The sequence below is a fragment of the Melospiza melodia genome, chromosome 11 (genome assembly GCF_035770615.1).
Source record: "Melospiza melodia melodia isolate bMelMel2 chromosome 11, bMelMel2.pri, whole genome shotgun sequence".
NCBI classification, from domain to species: Eukaryota; Metazoa; Chordata; class Aves; order Passeriformes; family Passerellidae; genus Melospiza; species Melospiza melodia.
In genome coordinates this window covers 22,705,740-22,731,306 of record NC_086204.1, presented here as the reverse complement: position 1 = coordinate 22,731,306, position 25,567 = coordinate 22,705,740, and the positions used below count along the sequence as shown (strand labels likewise).

Genomic DNA, 25,567 nt, shown 5'->3' with positions numbered 1-25,567 from the left:
TTCAAATATGACTTTGCCACACTGTTTTGATTTCTTTTCTCTGAACACAGAAAATGTGTCAAACTGCTACGAAAAGATTGCGACTTATAACACACATTTTCATCAAAGTGGAAGGATGCTGTAGTACAGCAAATGCATTCTTAAAAGGATGTATGGATTTTCATTTTTAAATGAATCAATGAACAAGAACACATCCATCCTTAAGGTAATCGACATCACCGCTGTCATTTGCTTCACAGAGAGACCTGCTACCTGCTGCTGTGTATTTTATTTCCAAAATTAATCAATCAGCAAAAGTCTCCTCCAGCATTTTCTTTTCTTGTTTGACTGGATTTTTTGGCTTAGTTTTGTTTTGTTTCATGTCTCTTTTTTTTTTACCTGAGTGTACAGACTCTGGAGTGGATCTGTAGCTCTGGGTTGGTGACCGAGGAGACAGGTTGTGAGTTGGAGAGCCAGGCACACTTTCTCCAGATGACAGAGACCGGTTCAGGGACGATAAACTCCGGCTGGTGTGAAGCAGCGATGCTTGTTTAGTGATCTTCCTCAACAGAGAACTCTTCTTCTTACTGGGGAAGAGCATTCAAAAGGTGTTTACAAGCCCAAATGATTTATTTATCTTTACTAGCATATTTCAGTCAATTTTGTGTCACAGTAAAAGAGAAAAAAAAGGAAGAAAGGAAGAACTAAAGGACATATCTGCTGATATATATTATCTGCAAATGGATTTGACAAGATCTCTCCAAGGATCTTTTACATTATCTTGGTTACCCTTTAATTTTATCAGAGAAACATCAAAACAAACCTTTCCTGACCATCCTTTGTTTTGCTCTTCTTGTTCCTACGAGCCATCTTGGATTTGTAGCTGGCTTTTCGAGCTGGACCAACTTTGATGGATGTGTTCTCAAATGGTGTGGTGGAGATGGACACTTTATTTCCACTCTGTCAGACACAAAACAAAGAGACATTGTTTAAAACATGGTTATTTGAAGCAGATCTGCAGGCAAAGCAGGTAGGCTGCTAGTTTATTGCTGCCTGCCATTTTGTAATCCTTTGTCAAACTCCATTTTTCCCCTCAGCATTTCCACCTATCATTTATTAAGGAATTGCCGAGAGAGAGCCCTCGTTAGTCAGGCTTTCACAAATGATTAGCTCAGACCCCAGCTGGTAGGTAAAGCTTCCCAGAGCAGGCAGAACACAGCATCTGACCTCTCCCATTGAGATCCCAAATGACTCAATTTAATACTTGTAATAGTTGGAAACTTGAACAAAGTGATATTCTGTCACCAATCCTATTCCCAATGCTCTGACTGATGGCAGATGTGAGCATATCAGGCATCTATCATTATGAATCTGCAACACAGAGCATGGCTTGTCTCACTCATGTTAAAAAAAATAATAATACTGAGTGCTCCTCTATTTGCAATCCCAAAGATGTCTGTCTCTTGGAACAGTCCAGAACTTTGGGGTGTTTTTTCTGCAAACAGATTCTGCTCAGACAGGAATCAAACACAAGCAATTTAACTGGATCATTTCAACACCAACCAGTACAAAGCTGCTCTTAAATACCACCAGGTGCTGTGTGCACACTTGTATTCCAGACAATGCCAAAATTACACACATTTTAAACAAGCTGCTCATGTTTTCCAAACTGTAACAGTGCTGAGCCCTTACCTTCAGAATCAGCTCCACCACCTCGGTGTGCACCAGCCCGTGCACGGGCTCGCCGTTGACGTGGGTGATCAGGTCCCCTTCGCGCAGCCCCGCCTCGTTGGCCGGACCCCCTTCCTCCACGTGCTGCCAACAACAAGGGGTGACTGCCCTGAGAAGGGGAATGTGCAGGGCCCCTGGCCCAGATGGGACTCAAAGCCCATCCATGTCACATCCTGCCACAGCCAGCCCCAGCTGCTTCTGAGATGGGGGAAAGAAATCACCCCTGGCACGGCTGAGCACAAAACCCTGTGCTGTTCCACCCCTCCCCAGCATCCCACCAGTCTTATCCTGATCCAAGGCAGCCAGGATGGTTAAGCTGATCGAGAGACCAGCTCTTCCCAAAGCAAAAGGCTTAACACACGTCCAAAAATTTTACAGCACTCAGGAATGTTACCCAGATGCTCTTGATTTCCAGACAAACATTCAGTCTCTTTCAATTTGCCATCTCAAATCCAGCATCCTTCCATGTACATGTTGGAACCAAAGGTGGCCAACAGACTTTTAAGGAAGACTCTGCCATGTGTTTAAGGTGCCTAATTGCATCTCATCCCAAACAGAGTTTCTATTTCTACTTTCCATCCTTTATTAACCTATCCAATGCTAGACTTTTCCCCTGTGAACACACTGCCTTTCCCCTGTCCCTGGAATGTAAGCCTCCTTCACCATAAGGAGACAGATGTGCAGGGGAATGCACATCTCTCCCTCTAGCCAGAAAAGATTCCAAATGAGTATCTTGGTAAATTCAGCATTGTTAAAGAAAAGCAAGGGAGGGCCAAGGCAAAAAAATGAGTTTCAGATTATTTCTGTCAGAATGAGTATTAAAAAAGGACCAAAGGGTGTGAAGTCCATATTACCTAATGAACACAGAAGTGCAAGGGAAAAAATGAATCACCTTTACCCTGACTGCAATGTCCCTACCTACACAATCCTAACAACACTGCTTCAGGGAATGGATCACTCCTAGAAGTCATCTACACTGACACAAAAGGAACACAGAGATCAAGTACCAGCAGCAGTGGGAAGGAAGCGATACAGACATGGAAACCAGACCTTTTAGTACAGCTCACAACTAAGCCAAGAGCTAAATCCCATGGCAATCAGCATAGCAGCAGTGATGCTTTAAGGCTTGTAATCAATTCCAAGCGACTGCTTGGAAAACCCCAGCAGACTGAACTGATCAGAAGCAGGTTATAATCACTAACACAAGCCTGAATAAATTAGCTATAATGGGCCTTCATGCAACAACCCCAATAAAGAGAAAGAGGGTATGTACACAGAAACATGCTTTAAGGATGTGCTGCAGGTGAAGGAAGGTGGATTCACGTAACCAGGGAGAAAAGAAGGAAAGAAAGGTTGCTGTGGTCCTGTGATGGGCTTGAAAACTATTGGAAAACCCAAAGAGCTATTATTTAGTTAGTTATTTAGTTATTTATCTAGGGTTCCTCCCACCAAAAAGACAACTTTGGGTGTGACTAAGGAGAGAGAAAACAAGGTGGCAAAACACAATCTCTAAAGCTAAACCCCACACCCCTGGCTAGATGCATCTGTGGTCCGAGGGTCCTGTGTGCAGAAAAGCAGAGACCTACCCAGACCATGTGATGCACAGTGTAGATATCACTGTCACCCATGTAGACGCGAATGGCGCGCAGAGTGAAACCGTATTTCTTTCCAGCCCGATGGATGATGATTGGTGGTTTCAGGTTTGCGATAGCAGGAGAAAAGTCGCGGCTGGGTGAGGAGTCCCTCGAAGATGGGTTGGAGGAGAGAGAATGAGGTGACATTGGACTGGCCAATGGAGAACACGTGTGGTGATCTACAGTGATGACATAAAGGTGGGCAAAAATTAGGAAAACAGGCCTCCAAAAGAGAGAAAATTCTTGTTAGAGAACAGCTACGAAACCGTATCTGCTACTGGTCTTAAGGCTGGTGGCCTTCACCAGAGCTGGGTCTGTCTGCAGCTTCAACTAACTCATGCTTTGTAATACAAACAGCAGACTTTCCAAAAAAGGCACATTTGGAGGTGTACATTTAGTGCACGGCTCATACAGAATTATGGTTGGGTCACAGTGCTCTCTACTTCTCTTTCCAGGATTTACAATGAGCATTTGCTCTAGGCACAATCCTGCAACCCCATTTCCAGGTTATCATGTATTATCCTCCTCCAGAAAATCAGATGTCTCTAGATCTTGGTGCAAGTTACACACTGGTGCTGAGATAAATCCAAATCAGTTAGCATCAACACAAAAGGAATGAGTAAGTGATCAGACAACAACTACATCTAGGCAGTGTTTTAAATTCACAGGGGCAAAAATATCTAAATTATTAGCTACTGCAGGGACTTCACTACTGAATAGCAACTTCACAAGTTACTTTTGAGTGAGTTTCCCAAATGAAAAGCCATGGGCTGGACTGTCAGATAAACTACCTGACTCTGCTTGCTGGTGGAACAACATCCACTTTTTAAAGTAAAAAGCAAATACAGAACTCTCATTTTAAAGTGAAGCTGGTCAACATCAGTAAAATTAACCCAAAGAGCAGGAATACTAAATGCAGCTGTAGAAGGTAATCTCTAATCCATTAAGAAACACCTGCTGAATCACCCAGCACATATTTACCTGGCAGATGAGAGCAGCTCTGGAGAAACCTTTGCTGGGTGATTAAATACACATTTTAGAGGTTTTCATGAGGGAGTTTGTAGTTCAAAAAGCAACTGACACCCAAAGCACAAGAAATGTGATGTGCATCACCACGAGGCTGCCAAGAGCAGGTGCATTCCTGCCTCCAGCTGACTGCTGGGAGGAACAGGTGGGCATTGCTCATGGCCCAGCTGCATTCCCTGCTCCCATCTAGGCAAGAACAGGCCCAGCCCTGGAAATACAGCATGGTCTGATCCTCTGGAAAGGGACAAAATCCTTGTGGGGAGAAACTCCTCCTGCTGAACCAGTCTGTCACAGCTCAGAATGGCTGAGGTGCTCTCTAGGAGTTGTCACCTGGCACTGGGAATGGTAAAGGTCTGGTTTTCCTTGTAGACATAGCTGGGCCAAGAAGGTGAACAGTTCAGCATTGACTTAGTGAATTACTTACACTGTTCAGTTCTTGAGTACTCAATCTCAACCAAGTTATCTGGAGTTTCTGAAAGTTCCCTGTGCGTAAATGCACCAGAGACATTTCATTCCCAAACAGCGCTGTAGTTAGCATGTGACCCCAAAAAACAGCACCTTGAGGGTTAAAATCACTTTGTGTCTCTATACCTCCTTGCTGCACCATTGTCTAGAGACCAGCTAGGAGTCAATTTAAACAAAACCAGGGAAGGAACAGGGCCCAGCTGCCATTTGCAGAAGCTGCAGTCAGACCACACGCACAGCGCTGCTGTCTGTGGCACAGCAGTGCTCATCAACCTGCGAGCAGGAAATGTTAAACCCACTGTAAAAGTTAGCTCTCTCCCCTCCTGCCAGCCAAGGCTTTATTCCAGGAGAGTGAAGGGGGAGGATCAGTCTGCAGACCTTTTGTTTAGTGCTTGCAGATTCTGACAATGCCTCACTCAAGGCATTTCTTACCTGAGGGAATCAGGAGAGACAAGGCAGTAGCGGATGCTGATTTAATCACTTTATTGACAGGTCTCGAGGTGCGTTTCTCCCCTGATTCCCCAGAGAGCAACCTGTGCCGTGCCCGCCGCACTGCCAAATCGCTGATGGCTTTTGGAGTGGTAAAGTCTGGGCCTTCATTGCTATTACTGCGAGCTCGTGGATCAGAGAAATCTGCAGTGCTCCCAGCTACAGTTTAAATTAAAACAGATTAGAACCACAGGGAATTCCTAACAGTCTATTCCCCTACAGGCAAAATACATTAAATCAAAGTCATGTTTACATGAAGTCCAAGAGTAAATTTTCCTAAGAAGAAACCCCAGGGCTTGAATTTTTATTTACAGAAATGGTGTTATTCCGAACACAGAAAATCAGCAGCTTCTGTTCTGTGAAAAAGCTGGCTAATGAAATCACATTGCTCAGTGGCAGTTCCATGAATCCTAAAGCTGTGGTGCACTTCTGCACACCATTTCAATGGGATCGTTCACAGATGAAAACAGGTTTATAGAAAGTGCTGCATTTTTACAACCAGCAAGAACTGTCAATCGTTAAGTTAAAACTGCTTGTAATAGAAGAGCCAGGTTCTACTGGAGTTGCACATAGAAAATCCACTTTAAGAGAATACTAAGTCAGGGGAAGTAAAAATGTGGATTGCAAAGACAACCTCAATTTGCCCCCTTCTGTGCACTGTTGCAATTTAGTCTTGAATTACTTAACCTGCTACAAATATATATAAAATGCAAAGTAATCTTGAAGATCAGACTGGGCATGTAACAGCAGCAGATGCTGGGGGTTGGGGGTCCTGTACTCAAGGCTGGTGCCCCAGTCCCCCATGTGATACCTTAAAGGGGCACTGTGAAAATACAGTAATTAGAATTTACAAGGTGCTTAGAAATGAAAGTGGTGAGCATCACAGCAACTCCACAAGGGAAATTAATCATTCTGTCTTCAAAAGCAAATTTTAAGCAGCATGCAATAAATAAACCCTAAGGGCCACATTTTGAACAATGAGGACAGAACAAAACATTGATCATCGTTATTTAAGTGGGCAGTACTGCTCTGCATACTAAGTGAAGCAGGAAGTATCATGAAAATAAAAATTCGAAGGTCTATTCCCATAGACCTCAGGACCAGATGCTTGTTCAACATTTAAGAGGCACAGAGTTTCCAATCCGGCTCCCAGACAATGAGGAACCCGGATTTGGAGGCTGCATGGGAAAAGGTGCCACATAAATTAGAGGAGCAGTCTGAGACACTGACAGGAATTAAATTCCTTTCAAGCCTCTGACTTGGGGACACTGAAGCACTGGTATCCCTGGACTCCATGCACTAGATCAAAGACTGCTCTAATGTATTGAGCTCAGGGGAGCAGGCTGCCCAGGAGAACTTCATTTTTGCCAATCTCACATTGCAGATACTCAAATTAGAAATGGAAGCGTTCTTGCCATTTTTAACAGCATCTTTCTAGGCTCTTAGCATGAAATTGAGAGCCCAAGGTTTCACTTATGGTACCTATGCCAAGCAAGTATGAGGCAGCTTCCTTCCTTTATCCTTGCAATTCATCTTTAGATGATGGCAGCACCAGGCCCCTTCAGGGAGCATGGGCAATGAAGGGGAATGGGACAATTTGGAAGGAATTTCACAGACTGGATTGCAGAAGAGGAGCAATAAGATGTAGGAATCTTCGGCTTTACTCTGGAGGCAAATTTCTTATAGGGCATTTCCACCTTCAGCTACCAGTCCCCCATCACATCTGCCCAGTGCCGTCCACCTTGTCCATTCTTGCTGCCATTCTGACTACTTCCTCAGTACCCTTTCCTCTCCATTCTCAATGCATCACAACTGCTTTGCCTGCTTGCTCCCAGTTTGTCCCAGCAACTTGTTCCTTAATTTCTTACCCAGTTAGTCCTTGTTATTCAACCCTACAATCTAGTCCTTCCCCGAATTATGCCTTCTTTCTCAAATATTCTTTTGCCAACCTTCATTTCAACTTCCCCTCTTTCTTCCATGTTCCAAACTTCCTTTTTTGCCTCCTCCTTACTACTTTGCAGCAGTTCCCAGCTCTGGCCTCCTCTGTCCTCAGAACAGGCAGCTTCACCCCCTTGTCCTCTCAATGCCCTGAAAGGGGCAGGAGCTGGGAACACTCCAGCACCCAGAGCTCAGCCCTGCACTGCAGCAGCCCAGGGCACCACCACAGAAAGGTTCAGAGCTGGGGAAAAGCCCCAGGACAGTCAAAGTTGCTGAGAAATCAAACACTGACTTCTAAGAGCCACTCTACTAAATTTAGGCTGCACAACAACTGGATGAATTTCAGCATATTTGGCTGTTAAAAAAAGTAGCATGTCCCTGACACAAGCCCCACTTCTCCAGCATATTTCAAGTCTCTCCAAACTCTTGGGATGAGCAAAACACCAGGAGGCAGGGATCTGTTGGTATGGCTGACACCCACGTTCTCCAGCTCCAACTCAGCAGTGATCTGTTCCGATTAATGCTTAAATTAATGCTGTCTCAGGTGGGCACCCAGTGGTTGTAAGTAGGCACAGATCATAGGAATCTCAAGCATGAGAAGACCTAAATGACCTAAGACCTAAAATCAATTTGAAGTGACAGCACTGAAACCTAAGATGCAATTTTGAGGCGATGAAACCACTGGTGTTATTTCAAAGGCAAGCACATCCACAAAACTACACTAAAGTATCTACATAGCACGAGGCGCTCACATTCCCTGACACCCAGAGCCAGCTTTACAGAGTTCATCTCCGCAAGGTAACACAACCTTGGAGAGCAGGATGCCCCACACCAAGCACGTACCTGTCAGTGCCGAGGCGCTGCCGGCGGCCGTGGAGGGGGTGGTGGCTCCAGCATCCCCTTCCAGCTGCAGCTCGTGCTCCACCGGCTGCTCTGGGATGGGCAGGGGCAGCCCCTCGCGCGCCTGCACCGTGGACAGGAGCATCCCCTCGGACTGGGGCCGTTTGAGCGCGGCGCCCTCGTCCTCGGCGGAGATGGCGAAGCGCGGCATGTCCAGCAGCCCCGAGCAGCGGCGCCGCACCGTCAGCGGCGGGCTGGAGTCGCTCTCCGTGTGCGAGGACTCGGACATGGACAGGCGCTTGCGCAGGCTGCGGGCAGAACCAGACAGGGCCCCGGGTGAGCCAGGCCGTGACCAGCTTGGAAGGGTGAAAACAGGACATAGACCCAACCCACACGTATGAAACCACTTAATGGTGAGGTTTCATGGCCAAGCTACAACCCTGGGAGTTAAAACAACAAAGGCTTGGGGCATCGCCTGACTTTAGATTTCCAACTTCTAGGAAAGGAAGGGATAAACCCAAAGAAAAATACAGCACAATGAATGTGGATGCCATGGGACAGAGAGAGAGAAACAGCGAGTGTTTCTCACAGCAGCTTGTGAGAAGTTTTAGGGAGCTGGAAAGATGTGATAACTTGTTGACTATAAACAATTTGCAAGTGGTGTTTTTCTACGTTATTTTTCTGTTCCTCTCAAGGACAGTGAGTGAGAAAGATGTTTCTGTTAGTTAGGCAATAGAATAGAATCTATCATACCACTCTATAAAAACCATGTGGTTCTTTTGAGTAAAGCTTTCTTTGCCTTTTCTACAATCCTGCCTCTCGCCTGTTCCTGCCCTGACCTCGGTGCAAGAGTGACATCTGAACATGGTATTCAATATTATTTTTTAAAAAAATTACACTTGCAAAATGCAAATCATCTTCCATGCTCCTTTTGGAATATGTTGCTTTTTTCTTTTGAAGTTGTTATAAATTAGAAGCCAGGAAGCCCTAATGCAAAATGAAGTGCACCTCAGTTATGAGTGCAATCTGTAAAACATTTTTAAGGGAGTCATACAGACTAGGTCAGAGCCACATTTTATGCTCCTTGTAATGCCAAACATTAGTGTAAAGGTTTTACAGAGGTTGCACAAAATGAGAGACATCCCTCTTATAAAGTAAGTTTACAGTAATGCCAGAAATATGGCAGGTATCCAAATTGTGGGTATTCATATATTTTACTGACATTTTTTATTAGAGCACAAGATTTTTCGGGCATATTCTGAACTTTTGAAACTTTGAACTTTCCTAATGATTTCTCTGCTTTGTAACAAAAGGTCAAAGTCTGGCAACACCAGAATTTGCATTAATTAAAAAAAAAACTGATGTGGGTACAAGTCTGACGTAACATACAAAATCTGCCCTTAAGGTTAGAATACCTTTAAATTCATTAAAAGTATTTGCTACAGAATTAGATGTTAGTACTTAACTAGATACATTTAAGGACTGTAGAGGCTCTACACATTCACTTTTAGCTATCCAATCCAGTCTTCTCTTGCAGAAATACAACACAAGAAGCTCTCCTCACTAAACACTGGTCATAGAAACTTTTGGCTGGCCTTTCTTAGCTGCTGTGAGAGAACAGAAGACTCAGTTGCAGAGCACTCACATTTCAGGAGAGCCAATGACCCAGCTGCGGTCGCGGCTCTTCAGGCCCCCCAGGCTGTCCAGCCGATCGTCCTTCTCCTCGCTCAGGCTCCGCTTGGTCGGTGGTGGAGTCTTCCTCTCCTCGTGGATGGAAAGTCGTTCCATGCTGCTGTACACCTGTGGGCAGCAAAAGATCCTTCTGAGCAGGGAAAACCAACCCAGGGGCCTTTTCTGAGCAAGGGGGAAAATCTCCTCTTGAAATTCCCCCCTGAAAGCCTGAACTTGGTAATGTTCTTTGACCAAGTAACACAGTGCAGGTGTGCTCAAGGTGTGCCAAGGAGGAAAGGAAAAGGCCCAGCCTCAGAAACACTAAAATGCTTTTCTACAACAGCACCCAATAACTCTCCTTTGCAAACACAACAGTAAAATGGACAAACTTCATGAAATTACTTTGATTTTTGGTTTTAACAATTCTCAAATCCAAGAGGAGCTATTGCTAAAGACAGCAGCACAACTCCTGAAGGCTGGCATCTGGATCTTGAAATCTTACTACACAAATTCACTTCAGTGATAGGCATCATGCTCATGACCCCATTTCATTATCAGTCTATCAGCATTGCCCCAAGCTTATTTCAGAACAAAAAAGTCCTGCCCTCCTCAAGGAATCTACTATAATGCTGACAGCTTAATGAAAGTGCCTTTCTTGGTTTTACAGCTGTCTTTAAATAATTAAATGATTAAGCAAAAAAATCCATCCTTTTAAAACTACACTTGACTGTGGACCTAATTTACATAAGAAGAGATTAATGAAAATAATGTTATTAAAAATTCAGAGCATCAACAAGATAACTATTAATAAATCATATGGCTGAATTGTCAGACAAGAATTTCAAAATATAATGAGCCTTTTATGCCTCCCACATTACAAATGCTGTATAATTTTCCAGGTCTTAAAATAAATTCATTAAAAGTGAACTTTCTCTTTTTGTGGCAAAAACATTGAACCCTAAAGAAAAGCTTCAGTCTAACAAATGAGTAATACTCATGGTGAGAAAAGGCAGAGAAAAGAAACTCTTACGTACTCATGAGAACTTTTTCAAAACACCAACTAATCCTCAGGTCCAATTTTAAACATACTTTTAGTGATGCAAATCAGGAGCAACTCCATTAAATTAAGAGTAACTGTTATTTAAATCATTGTAGCCTGGTTGAGGACAAAGAACAAACTGGTCCTTAAAATCTGACTTCAGCAGTGGAAAACTGGAGGAACTGTTGTGAAAAACCAAAATACCTTTCAGAGCTCCTAAGTAAAATTCCTTCTCCCTTCTCACTAAGAGGGAAATGCAATTCATGAAGTGGCTGCCTCCTCAAAACAGCATTTTTTCTCCCTTCTGCCCCTCCCAAACATATTATATTTTATCAGGAAGACCAATGTAGTCCCTTCCTTTTAGCTATGTATTTGAAAACATCCGAGATTTTATGTTTTGTAGAACTCAGGTCATTCTCATTGCTTTCCTCTGGACTCCATTTTTTCAAGAACATTGCCCAGTACAGACCAAAATGCTCCAGCTATGGCCTTCCTACTGGTAAGACCAGTATGGAAAATTATTGCTTCCAGAATTTGGCACATCTAACTTGTGAAGGACTATGTGCTGAGACCCTTCTCTTTGAAATTGTCACCTTGCCTTTTGCTCCTCAGGCTGTATTTGAGACAGTGAGTGATGGAAACTTCACTGATGTTCTTACCCCTTCGATTTTAGACCTTATTCCAAATGTCAGAATTTATTTTCTTCCCAAAATCATCTTGTCACCTATGGAAGGTCCTTTCAGAAGGACACTGCTCAAAGCAAGTTTTGGATACTCCCTATGCCAGCATCCAGATCATTGGTGAAAACATCAGACTGCATCAGATGCAGAAGAGAACTACACAATGCCCTGCATATTAGTGAAACATTAAAAATACAAAATGTCATTCTCCAATTATTCTGGTACTCACCTTCTAACAGGCGACAAACTACCACAGAATAAACAACTCATGCAGTGTTTTCTTTCCTCGGTGAATACTACCCACCATGAGATCCCACAGAGCATCCACATGATTAAAATCTGCCCCATACAAAGCAAAGAAATGGTGTTCCTCTCTAGATTGTTTTCTTTCAACAGGTTAGCATGTCCCTACCTTGCTGAACCTGGGTGAACACGAGGAAAACTGACGAATTTCCACGTGATCATCATCATTAGTGTCCTCCTCTTCTTCTGAATCCAGGTGCTGGTACCGTTCTGAACGGGCTGGGAACGAGACATGGCACTTCCATCAGTGGGGGAGTGCTGGCAACTCACATCTCAAGCATTGCTGCTGGTCTGCTTAAAGAACTTTGAATGTTTATACACCATGCAGGGTATTTCCCTTAATACTGAAACATACCCAGCTGGTTTTTGCTCATCCCGTGCAATTGCCAGTGAAGAATATCTCCTTGGCACTGAATTTATCTTATCCTGTCAGCTGTATTCCGTTCTGGAAGCAGCTGATACTCAAAAGGTGCCTAATCCTGCAGACCTTTCATGGTAGGGATATTTCTTCCCTACAGCAAACAATGACGTGGAAGGAAACATGGAAACAATTCACTGTCCAACTTCCCAATAAACAGCTTTTTGATTATACAAAGTCTATCCTACATACATACATACAAGCCTACTTGAAAAAATAAAAATATTTACCCAAAAGAAAATCTCTTCCCTCTTGCAACTAGGAAAAGGATTAGATTTTGTGAAAGAAAATGGGCAAGCAGCCAATATGCAAAGCTATTTTTAATGCAAAAACTTCTTCCAAAGAGATTTTGTGCTTTGAGATTTGCAGCACTGGATTTCTAAGCCAGCCACACTGGATTTTGTGGGGTGGGCACTAATAAGTTTGGCTACAGAAAGCTGATAACTACACTGAGCCAAATTTGCTGCACCACATCAGCCAGAAAGCTACTTTTATGCATTCTAACATTTTCTGCATTAGGGTTTATGACAGCAACACCACTCCTATCAGTGTCTATGTGAGATATTTCCTGATGTGAGAATCCCAGCCTTTATAAAGGAGTCACACCAAGGTCACCCTGACACCGAGTGTGCCTGGGGAGTCTCCCATGGTTCTGGCTTGACAGACCCAGTGGTTTTGCTTTCATACACCAGGATCAGCTCCTGGCTGCTGCACTGGGCCTCTGCCAGTCACTGACCCAACTCAGTGACCAAAGCTTCCCCATCCTGTAAGTGCAGTCAGTGGTGAGGACAGCCCACCACATCAGTTTTTCCATGCATGTTGCACCAGTACAACCCCAATACATGCAGAAACCCCACCTCTGCCCCCTCTGCACACCTTGACTCCAGCTGCTCTCTGCAGCAACCACACAGAGATTTCCCAACCCACCTCTCTCTCCCAATCCTACCTCTCCAAACAAGCCCCAGCCTAAAAGCCCCTTCCCCAAACTGGAAGAGCACTAAATGGAATCACTGCTTGTGCAGTGTGAGAGCCAAGGGGCTGGAGGCAGCTGCTCTCTCCCTCCTTTCACTCTCAGCAAAGCACAGGAGTAGAGCAAAAATGTGCTCCACACAGATTCAACCAGGCCAAGATGGGAGAGATTCCATTGATGAAGAGCAGAAATTTCCATTTCTCAGAGAACTGAAACAGCCAGTATCCCATTCTGCAGCTAGAGAGGGGGACAGACCTCACCCTGACCAAGTCCCTTCCACCTGCTCAGCTCCCCAAGTCAAATGAGAAAAGTTAGAGAGCAGAGGCTCTGGGAACAGAGATCTCCATCCCTCCTGTGATGCTCCTCCCCTCTCTCCCAAGAGCATTGACTCTGTCTGGTGCTTATCTTGAAATACCAGGAACCTTACACAGCACTGATACCATGGCAGTTCCAGACATTTATACACACCAGACAGACACTTCATATCTCATTAGAGCTAGTAATACTAAAATAAAACTATACACTTGCAGCAAAAATAATTCAAATTACTTCAAATCTCTTAAGAATTTTCCCCACATACTTGTCTTCAAGGTCTAGGGTTTGTTTTGGGTTTTTTTTTAAACATTTATTGGCTGGAAAGAGTCACTAGGGAAAGATCATGTTGCTCAAAAACTCAAGGAATTTGGATTTACCAAATGCTTTGGAAGAAGTTTAATGAACCCAGCATGACAATGGCAGCACCTCTCACTGCAGGCCCATGGCTGGCAGGAGCACAGGCACCAGTGAAAGGCCAACTGACTCCAGCAGCAACATTTTTTCATTTAAAATTAATTTGCCTTCAAAGAAACCTTCCTTGGCATTCAAAAGAAACTTTTTAAAGCAATTCCCATCAAGCGTTTTATTCAATTTCTAAAATGACTTATCTCTAACAATTTCAAAAATGAAATATGCACAAGAAATATGATGCTGTTTAGGCCAAATCTCGAGCCTTACTGTCAAAATAGCTTGTGTCATCCTCAGATTCCAGCTGTGGGATGAATTCAGCTTTCTGCCGGAGTAATCCATTCCAGTCCAGATCTTTAAAGAACCGATGCTGCTTCACTTCAAAGGCACTACCTGAAATAAGCACCTTTTATTGCAGAGTATTTCTTTCAGCATTTGCATAACATGAAAACCAAACCCTAAAAATATCAAGAGCCTAAGAGAATGTACTCGAGTCTTTTTAAGTCACACATTTTCCAGGAATTTTGAGAAACAACTTATCCTTTTACCAAAGTGGTCATGCAGGATAAAACCTGAACAAGATTTCCTCCTTCCCACCTCCTCTTCCTGCTCAGCAACAACACAGAGGCTGGAAGACAGCATCTGCTGTTGCATTCCACAGCGAGTTCAAGATTCAGAACACCTTAATTTAAAATTTTCAAACTCTGAACACCACCTTGTTCATAACTGAATAAAGAGAGCAAACTCTAAGAGCCACTTAGAATGTGAGTGACAACTCACAACTCCACTGGTGTGAATAAACTCATTCATGTGCCTAGAACAAGACAGGGCTCACCTATCTTCCTGAATTACTATCTATTGTTATTAAGCTCAGAAGCTTGGGTACCCAGAAGGAAAAAGTAAAGACTATCTGTCTACCCATTTATGCATTTTTTTTCAAACTAAATTAATATTCATTGCAGATGCTACCATCTTTTTAGAAAAGAAAAGAGCAGAGAAAAAGAGATAAAAGGTTTGCTGAGTGCCAGTGGCACTACAACATGTCAAATGAAACAGCAGTCTCAGCACTACAGGTATATAAGAAATCAAAAAAAATCAGTCCATCAACTCTTTTTATAAGGCTAGAAACTCTACATCTTTTCCATGACAGCAACATCTTTCAAGTACATGGATTTTAAGTAGAGAAGAACATGTGAAAACCATCTGATATCATTATTAATTCATGATCTATTCATCACCCTTGTGTGCACATGTGCTAAATCTGCTGAATACATGTACCTTTTGGAATTGTTATATATTTATCTCTAAGCCTTTTTTAATCCTTAAAGTGCAGTTTTGAATTGAAAATCCCAAATTAAATTAAACTAATCAAATCAATGAAAGATGAGCTGTCATGTGAAACCACAGTGTTGCACAAATTACTTTAAAACATGAATGTAGCTAGAGGTTATTTATTATTATTTACTATGAGGAAATGAGAATTGTTGGCTTGTAAAACTTCCAACCTGACATTATAATACAGAAAGACTGACAGACATCTCTGACTTTGCCAAACAGATTAGCAGACTTTGCTGTATGTTTGGAGAATTCTACACTACAGGCCTCTAGGAATGGGAAAGTTTTCATTTACTTTATTACACCCAGGAATTCACATTCGTGGCTGGGATTAAGCTTCTACTCAAAGAGAACTTCAAAGAAATCTGATTATACACTGTTCAAATGGAGACACAACCCTCAAGCCAATAATGGAACAGCACAAATCAGAGAAGTGATGTTGCCAAGCTGACAGTGCCCCTTTCCTGCTTCCCAGACAGGACAGTAAAATCTGCCTGGCTCATGGATATGTGACACCAATTCCCAGAGCTCTGCCACGCTGAATCCAGCATAAACTGCTCCCCAGCTCTACATCAGCATTCCTCAGCACGAGTGGGTGTGCACCACTGGCAAGGTGCCTTCATCCCCTGCTTGTGGGCAGTGTTTTCCTGTGCACAAGGCTCTTACCTGTTCCCATTCTTTCCAGAGGATTTTGGCGGAGAAGCTTAGAAATGAGGTCCTGGGCATCTGGGGGCAGTGCATCATCTCCTTCTGGCCAGGCAATTTCATCTGGGGACAAAAAGAGACTTGACATTTTCTACCAGCTTCCCAACTAATTTGAATAACCATTCATAGTCCTACACCTCAAAGTGCAGCGTTGAGAACTGCCCCAGAAGCGTAAATACCTTGAATTCAGCAGCTTAATATAATTCAAGCATTGACATTTTTCAAAATGCATAAAATTCAGCATCAGCTAAAGCTGCTGTCAATCCAAGCAGTGCTTGTGGAGACAAAAAAAAAAGCTTTAAGGACTCTATTAATAAAGTATGAAATGGGACTTCCATGACAATCCATAAACAAAGGCAGTGACAATACTGCGGCTGTATCTCCTGCCTGCACATTCCAGAGTCGTTATACTTGGAACAGAGAGAACAATTCACAGGTAACGATTTCATGCATCATATTTAGTGCTTTGATGAAATTTTATTTTTACAAAGGACATTTGCCAAATGTGTTAAAAACTTACTGCTTCAGAAAGCATTCCCAATAGAAAATTATTTCACTGGCATATTCACTGAGTGAACACAAAGCAATTGTCTGTCCAACTCCACGCATGAGAAAGGTTTAAAAAGCCACAAGATGTGAAGGTACTGAGTAAAACAACTTCAATGTATTGTGCCCAGAATTTCCTTTCATTTCACTTATACAAAATTACTAATTGACCAGTATTTGGACCTACAAAAACAATAACCAAAATCAGCCTGAAACAGACCAGTTGGTGGCTACTCCTTTCCAACTCTCCATCATTTAAGTTAAAAGACAGAACAGAAAAATCCCCAAATATTTTTCCTCAACCCCACAAGGATTTGTATGACTCCCACACCATGATTTAGGAAGATATTTAGGAAGATGTTAAGCAACACAAGCTTCCATAGCTGAAATCAAATGCAAGCTGCTTTGACACAGAAATTTAGAAACACTACAATTAAACCCCATTATTTTATACCTAATCCTTCCTGACTAAACTGCAAATCCTCAATATTTTCACAGCACATTTTGAAACCCCTTCAGAGCCAGAGCAGAAACCTACCACTGATCACTTGTCCAAAGAGCTCTTCAGGTGTGTCCCCAAAGAAAGGGACGCAGCCGACCAGGAACTCGTAGAGGATGATTCCCATGGCCCACCAATCCACGGGCTTCCCGTAGCCCTGGCGCAGGATCACTTCTGGTGCAATGTACTCTGGAGTCCCACACACCTCAAGAGAAACATGCAAGAGAGCAATAAATTTACAAATTGCCAATTGCATGTCAAAGCTTATTCTGCCTTTTTTTTTTCTTTCTTTCTTTCCCCCCCTTCAGAGCTTTACAAGGAAGTTATTAATGTTTTGCCACTAACCACATCATGCTGTGAACTACTTCCATGGAGCAAGAGTCTATATTTGAAGACATTACCTGCACAGAAATAACATCACATGAAATTAAATGTTCCTAGTGTGGACATGCCAGCTAAGTAGTTCTTTGCTGCATGCACAGGAAAGCATATGGGAAAAATGCATATTCCGTGTGTTTGGGTCTGACAGCTTGATGGATGTCTGCTGGCACAGCTACAGCTCTCAGGAACTGAGTTTTGACAAACCTCTCACATCTCTGTGCTAACAGAATTTAGTTTCACAGATGTAGAATTAGCAGCCCAGCATGATTACACACTTCAGCCTTAATCTTGGGAGGTACAGCTCGCATGGACAATGGCTAAGGAAATTACCTTGGAAGATCTAAATTGCCTGGGGCTTAGAAGCAGCAACAACAATAACAAAACAGCTGTAAAAAATGTACCACTGTAAAGTACAAGAATATGATCTAATGACCTAGGAGAGTTCTGTTAGAAAAAGCCTCCTTACTCAGAAGACAACAGGAAGACAACAACACAGGATAATTATGAATCAACACTTGGCACAAATAAAAATTCAGCTGAAAAATTCAGCTGTGATTCTGGGTATTTTCAGAAGAGAGGAGCATTTTTTAATCCCATTATACAAGGCAGTGCTGAGCCCACATCCAGAACAGTTCCTTCAACCATGTCCAGAAAATATCAACTCAAACAGAAAGAGTTACATGCAAGAGCTATTCATTCATCAAAGGAAAATCTATCTTGTTAGCTGCAAGAACTTAGCTGGTTAAGCCTACCAAAATGAAGGCTAAGGAGAAAAATGACCCTTAGTAAATATCATGGGGATACAAATCAATGTTTAAGCTGTTAGACAAAATTACAAGAAACATATAGAAACTTGCCAAGAACTTTCTAAGCACCAGAAGGGGGAGATCGTGGAACAACCTTCAGCACAATCCATGTTACATCCCTAAACCAACTTCTGTTTACACCTGCACTGCTGCCTGGGCCACCCTTTTAGCATCCTAAACTAAGAGCTGAAGTGCATGACTCCAAAACAAGAAGCTGAAATAACAAACTATATCAATTTATATACAAACAAGAGAATGGACTTGTATATTTTCCTCCCATTTTACAGTGCACAGCACAGCATCAAGGTAGAGGAGAAGTGCTACTAACTCTGATTCTTTCCCATGATAGAATCCTGCATCTGATCAACAGACAAAATTTTTCAGCTTACCTGCTTGTCCAGGAATTCCCTGGTATCCTTCTCAATGTGGCGCTCATAAAGATTAGTTGTAAGGCTCATTAACCCAATTTTGGACAGTCCAAAGTCTGTTAGTTTAATATGACCCATTGAAGTTATCAGGAGACTAAAAGAAAGAGAAGTAAAACAATGCAACATTCATTTAATTGTTTCCCAAAAGCAATTTCAAACAAAAAGAACACAAGATGATGCGAAGGATGATGTCAGTGTTACATCCCCATTAAACACCTGGAAAAAACCTCCTATGCAGCCAAATATCACTGAGCAGACAAGGCAGCTAGGAGTGGGACTACCTTCTGCCAAAACACCATCAGTGTAGCAACATCTTTGGGATAACACCTGAAGACATTCCTCCCACCCTTTTCAGTGCCTATCTGCTTCTAGATCAGTAGCAAGAGACTCCATAAAACCTCCTACATGTCAGATGCTGTTGAAGATCAGTGCTGTCTCCAGCCCTCATGTCCTGCTGCCTACAGAGAAAGCCCCTGAAGGACTGGCTCTGTTCCCTCTGAGGGCCCCAAGACTTACTTATCAGGTTTTAGGTCACGGTGAACAATCCCATAATTGTGTAGGTACTCCAGTGCCAGAACAGTCTCAGCAAAATACATCCTTGCCATATCAACGGGTAGGGCACCAATGTTCTTGAGCAGTGTAGCACAATCACCTCCTGGAAAGAAAACAGTTGCACTTATGGCACATTGAAATGGCAAATATCAGTAAGAAACAACAGGTATGGGTCTGCAGTACAAGATTAGACCAGGTTTTCTAAAGGCTGTCTCTCTCACAACCCTCTTAGGAAGAATTCTGAAGATCTCTCTGTACTCTGTCTGGAACTTAAAACAAATATTAAAATCCTAGGAAAATTGAGATCCATATATGTTGGGCAGGCTTGGACAGGAATTGTACAGATGCCATTTGCAAACTGAAGGAAGCCTTGAAGAAAATAAGTCTGCGGACTCCTGATTGAAGCTTCCTTGGGAACACTGGCCACACATTTCAGTCGACCTTCATTTCTACTTGCAAAGAGGAATTAATATTAAAATTTCCTATTGTCAATACATCTGATTTCATTCCACTAATTTATCTGAAAGAGCACTGATACAATAACTATAATCTTATTTCTCAAACATTCAGTCAAGCAAGCCAGGCATAAGAAATTAATCCTATCCACCAGTGGATATTGCTTATAATAAGATATACTGATAAAGTAAAATCAAATTATATTTCAAAGAATAAGCAAATCAAACAATGAAGAAAACCAACCCCAGCATAAAATGGCACTTTATTTTTAAAAAGGCTCCTTAAGAACAAAGGCTTATGTCTCTTAAATCTTTTTCTAAGTGGAATGTCAAGCAAATGTGCTATGGATCCAGCCATGCCATGCCACAGGAGGAAGGGAGGGTTGCCTTTCCAGTCAAGACAGGAATGTTCATGCTGACTTCTGGCTTCAGCAGTGAGGCTCAGCTCACTGCCAACATGTTGTATCAGGGATTCACAGCCCCTTTGGAGGAGTGGAAACCAACAACCATACCTTCCACATACTCCATAACCATGCACAGGTGCCGCTTGGTCTCAAAGGAGCAGAACATGCTGACCACGAAGGGGTTCTCAGCAAATGTCAGGATATCTCTCTCCACAAAGGCCTGCTGGATCTGGTTTCTCAGGATCAGGTTCTGCTTGTTGATCTTCTTCATGGCAAAACGCTGGCGGGTGGTCTTGTGCCGCACCAGATACACCGCTCTGCAAAACCACACCGAGAGCAAAAGGTCCATTTTCAGTTCAAACTGCTTTGTTGTGGGCTCAGGTTTGGAGTTCTTTGTGGTTTCATTGGGGGTTTTTAAACAGTGATGTTACTGCTTTGAATGGATCCTGACAGACTTATCTATGGCTCCAGAAAATCCTGTTTCAGTGACAAGCTTCCCTAGAAAAGAAGGAGCCCTTCCCAAAGCTACTCTGTCTTCCTGAATAAAGCAGCGGTTTTGCTGATCTGACAAACAAGGAGGTATCCCAAACACCAAATTTCCATAAGCACCATTGCAGAGCAGCATGTATTTTTCAACACTACAGTGACTACTTTGCTTAAAAAATTGTCCAAAATCTATGGAATCAGCAGGAGTTCTTTCCAAGCTCCATAAAATTAATTTGACACAGCACTGCCACCAGGGATTTCCTTCAGTAAAGTATCTCTTACACTTCTATCATTTGCAGATCATTAGATTCCTTCACATTAATAATACAGTTTGCAAATAAAACTTTCATCCAGTCTCCCTGCCTTATTGAATCAGTACTTGTTTCCTTTTCTCTGGAGTACATTACATTTAACGTGGTATTGTGTCTCACTAGCCACTGACTATAAAATAAACCCAGGATAAAGACATGTGCCTAACAGCAAAACTACCACTTCTCTCTCCCCTTTTTACAAAGTTACGTGGGGCTTGTGCAGAAATGTGACTGAAGAGATTTAAAATCTTTTTGTCTCATAATGACTCTTCAACGTGCTCCATTGTGTCTTCACTCACTAAAAACCCATGCTTACACTTTTTCCACATATAATTTTTAAAAAGTGATTTGTTGTTAACTAAGCACCCACTTCCACAAAACACTCAAGCACATGCTCAGGTTTTGTTGTTATGACCTACTGAGTATCACTGCCTTTCAGTAACAGCCTAATGACCTCACCGGTAAAGATTTATGAACTGTAAAGAGTCAGGAACTGCCTTTTAAAATTCTGGATAGGTTTGTGTGTGTGGTTAAAACTGTAACTGACTGAATTCATACTTGATTCTTCAATGGATAATAAAATCTAATAGCCTTTCTCATGTATTACTCCTCACAGTAGATTTACCCCAATGTAATTCTAGCACTTCTTTAAAGCATTTCAAGTGCTCACAAACAGCCACATATGTTACGAATGCAGAAGAATGCAGAAGATACAACAACTGTGGAACCTCTGTAAGACCCAAGTGGAATTACCTTATGCTTTGGACCCCACAAAACCCAGATATTTGTCAAACCTTGCTATAGCCCTTTGCTGGGTAGGACAACAATAGCATTTTCCTCTAATTCAAAGTCTAAAACTCTTACCCATAAGCACCATTACTGATCAGTTTAATAGTTTCAAACTCTTCTTCAGATGGGGTTTTCTTCGACTGGACGGAGGCCCCACGGCTCTGGGGAAAGACAACAAGAAAATGGAAATCAGGAGCAGGAATGACTTAAGTCTATATGGGGTTATTTTTGTCTTTTTCTGCTTTAGCACTCATTAACTCAATCTCAAACCATTTCTGAATTTCTGGAGTCCTCAGCTTTAGGACAGCTGTCTGTATCCATAGGGTGTTTGCAGATTCCCTCCACAAATTATTAGCACAAAAAGTCAGTGGACTGTAAGATTCAGGCCTTTCCTTAATATTACATTTTTTAAAAAAGCAATAAAATAAGGATCTTTGAAACCTAGCCAGTTACATAATTAAACTTTTCCAGTGGTTTTACTAAAGTCAACTCTTTTCAGTACCCATCACATTTTACAAATGTAAAATATAAAGAATATAAAAAATTCCTCCAGATGATTTTCATTTTTAACTCCAAAAATTAAAAAAAAAATCCACAAAACTTGGTAATAATGCCTATTTGCATATTTTAAGCATTTTACCACCACCGTAAAAAGATTTTCACATTTTTATGAGCATGTACTCTAGTTTTAAGATGAGCTTTTAAATGTCTGCACTTTTTTTTTTTTAATTACAATTACTCTGCCTTATAATTAATTCTTTACTGTAGACTACTTCTTTTGAGAGAAAAAAAAGTGCTAGACAGACTGAGTGTATTACTGCTTTACCTCGACTGAATCATCTGTCTCGGGAGTGTCTGGGCTGTCATAGCTATTCAACTGGGCCATTTCTGAAAAGAAAGAGGAAAGATTACTCCTAATGATCTCAATCAAACACTATTCTCTTTGTTTATGCAGGAAAAACAGGATTTTAAGAGGTGCTTGTAGATGACGAAGGACATTTTCTCCCTCTGTAAAAAGTCACCCTAATTATACAGTGATAACCTTTAACATCTTGTATGCTGCAGGCAGTATAATATATAAAGATGAATATAATTAATTGTTCTAATTTCAGCCTGACTTACTCTAGATAGTTTCTATAATAAGTAAAAGCAATAAATGCATGTTTGGGGAAAGTGCTGTCTAGTTAATATTAAAACCTATTACACACATATATGTCTGCCTGTAGCCTGGTGGCATCTCTGTGGTCCAAGAAGAAAAAACATCACATTTCAAACAGCTGCCCTCCACGTGACGTGGCTGATTCTGCAAAACACTGAGCAGCAGCAAACTGGGGAAAGTCATTTAGTTTGGGCTACTCAGCTGTTGCAGGAGGTGCTGTAAATTCTGCAAGGCCAAATCCTACCTTAGCTACAAGGCTCAGAACAGACATCACTGACATTTCTGGGTGCCCTCCTTACAGAAAGGAAATAAGGCACCTTGACATCTCCCCACATTTCCAAAGAAAATTTGACTTTAGTAAGGGGAATTAGCAATGGAAAGGTTCTCTCCCATGACAGGGATCAAAGGAAATTTCCCTTTAATGTCAGATTTCAACAAATGCTATTAAATTGCATTTAGCAATCTTTGGTAGAAATTTTCCCGAAGAGCTCTTCACTTGAAGTCAACCTGTCACTGTCATTCCAGTAAACACCAGAGAAGTTAAACTAGTCCCAGCCAGACTACTAATTTATGTTAAAATTATGCTCTCCTGAGGTAACAAGAAGCATAGTTCAATCACTGAAATATTCTGCAGTAACCTCCAGTCTCTGTCACACTTTCTATTGTTGCTGAACAAGCTGTGCATGCTCAGAAAACTTGTCATTTCAGCCAGCAAAGTGCCAGGCAGAAATATTAACTCACTAATTCTAAAGTTACAATCTTCTGGGCCAATGTATGTCTATATTAAGTTTACCATATGCAATTCTGCCACCTTGCAGAAAAGCTGTTTCTGTCCTTACATTGCTCTCTTTGGCTTGGCTGCTACACAAGATGTAAAACTTCAATCTCACCTCCAGCTAAAAATTCATACTCATTGTGGTAATCTCATGGAAAACCACAAAAAACACACTTTTCCCAGAGAGGACAATCAAGTGGGATGGCAAAATACTTTCCAACCAGGCCACTAGCAGGCCAGGCAGATCAGAAAAATAACAGGTAAATTTACTTTTACTGTCCAATAGCACAGAGAAAACAGTTAAATCCTAAAGCTATTTTCTAACATTGTTTCAGCTATGACACAGGGACACATTATTAACATCATAAGTAAAGAACTGTCACTATTGATGTGCCATCCTTACCCCAGCAACATTCCTTTGAGACATGGGGCTGAAAAGGACAGTCTAGAATTTGACAGCAAACAGAAAAATAAGGAAAAATGGCCTAGAAATTCAATCAATAAAACAAAAGCATCCTTCAGCTAGGTAGTGACCAGGAGATTTGACTATCCTTTCAACAGTTTGGAAAGTACATAAGAGGAGTTCTCACCCTCCAGGGGATCCCTGGTGAGCCCCAGCTGGCTGATAATGTAACGAGGAATGTCGCATTTAATTCCTTGCCCTTCCTTGGCATGGCCTTCTGCAGCTTCCAACAGATGGTAGAACTCCTCAGGATCAAACTCCTACAGCAAAGCAGGGACAGACACAGAGAGAGGTAAATGACACAGCTTTACAGTTATGAAAGGTTTCTCCCCCTTCGAGGGGAATCCTCAGAAACATCCAAAGGTAATTCTGGGCTCAGCAGTGATGCAGAACATTTCCAGTTACAACAAGCAAGGCAATGCTTCCCACTCTGCTCTGCAAAACCAACACAAAGTTACATCCCACGGGGTGTCCACAGGTTTAGATCTGCAAATCAAAGCAGAACAAGGACTATAGGGACTTTCTACAAACCAAACCCAAACTTTGAAAAGGTCCTGTTAACTTCAGTGTTAAGTGTGGACACAATTCCCAGCTTTGTCACATTGAGATGTGCCAGGGAAAGGTCTGTGATGAGAGCTGAGGCACCACCTTCTGCCACCTCCATCTGACAGGTGAGTTAACCCAAGATAAGCCTTTGCTGCTGTCAGTTGTCACTTCTGATCAAGCCATATGCCCACCCAATCCTGCCACTGTCCTAACCTCTGCAATTGCTAATAAAATGATCAATAAAACAACTTTCTTCATAAGAAGTACTGCTGCCCTGTTTCTTGTACTCTACAGTACAGGATCACTTCAGCAACTCGGTCATGATGCATGTGATCTCTCAGGCCAGAAAAGGTTATAGAAGGTGTGATCTCTTGCACTGGACTAAGAGATACAGCAGGAAACAAAAAAACAAGCTTTGGGCAGCAGGAGCACTCTGCTTAGGAACAAGTTCACCAATTAACTTTAGCTCCCCACTACAAACCTCATCATTCACCAGCAATGAGCAGCTTCACCAACACTCTTCAAAAATTCTCCAGTGAATTGGGAGGGTGAAAGGGGAAGAGTTTGAGCAAACAGCTGAGCATGCACAGATAACAGTGAGGGCATCAGTAAAGAACTGCTGTGTGGTCAGCAACGCAAGAGAAAAAGAGCACAGAACTGCAAACAAGAAAAGGAAATTAGAGCTTGTAATGAGGTGAAGAGACCTGAACAGAGAACAGATGCACTTTTCCATGACTGCTCCAAGCAATGCTGCTTGGACAGATGCTGTCATCAAAGACAGCAACAATGTGAGAAACAAAGTTCCTTCCCAACTCCTCTGGAAAAGGATTAATCAACAGTCCCGGGAGTGGCAGAGAGCAGGAGCCAGACCAGAGAGGACACAGAGAGAGATGGTCACCAGAATGCAGGGAGAGGGATGGTGGAGCCAAGGAAGGACTTCTCCAGGTACAACTGCAGGTCATTCATTGGTCAGTAAAAGAGAGGGAAAAATCAACTTGGTGACAAAAAACTCAAACATACA

At 42.2% G+C, this 25,567-nt stretch overlaps 1 protein-coding gene across 14 annotated transcripts in view; it reads right to left on the bottom strand.

Annotated features, from left to right (window-relative positions):
* The window catches only part of MAST2 (microtubule associated serine/threonine kinase 2), a 184,932-nt gene that overhangs the window by 3,755 nt on the left and 155,610 nt on the right, over positions 1–25,567 (bottom strand). For all 14 annotated transcript variants that reach the window (XM_063166009.1, XM_063166012.1, XM_063166010.1 and 11 more), the window contains 17 exons: positions 24,128–24,260; positions 22,430–22,491; positions 21,679–21,764; positions 20,126–20,334; positions 19,123–19,261; positions 18,568–18,700; positions 17,031–17,196; positions 15,908–16,009; positions 14,177–14,299; positions 11,905–12,014; positions 9,748–9,902; positions 8,106–8,410; positions 5,268–5,483; positions 3,297–3,523; positions 1,672–1,794; positions 803–939; positions 379–566 (listed from right to left, as the gene is read on the bottom strand). In XM_063166009.1, coding sequence (XP_063022079.1) covers positions 379–566; positions 803–939; positions 1,672–1,794; positions 3,297–3,523; positions 5,268–5,483; positions 8,106–8,410; positions 9,748–9,902; positions 11,905–12,014; positions 14,177–14,299; positions 15,908–16,009; positions 17,031–17,196; positions 18,568–18,700; positions 19,123–19,261; positions 20,126–20,334; positions 21,679–21,764; positions 22,430–22,491; positions 24,128–24,260 — 2,614 coding nt within the window. The remainder of the gene's footprint in view (positions 1–378; positions 567–802; positions 940–1,671; positions 1,795–3,296; positions 3,524–5,267; positions 5,484–8,105; positions 8,411–9,747; positions 9,903–11,904; positions 12,015–14,176; positions 14,300–15,907; positions 16,010–17,030; positions 17,197–18,567; positions 18,701–19,122; positions 19,262–20,125; positions 20,335–21,678; positions 21,765–22,429; positions 22,492–24,127; positions 24,261–25,567) is intronic.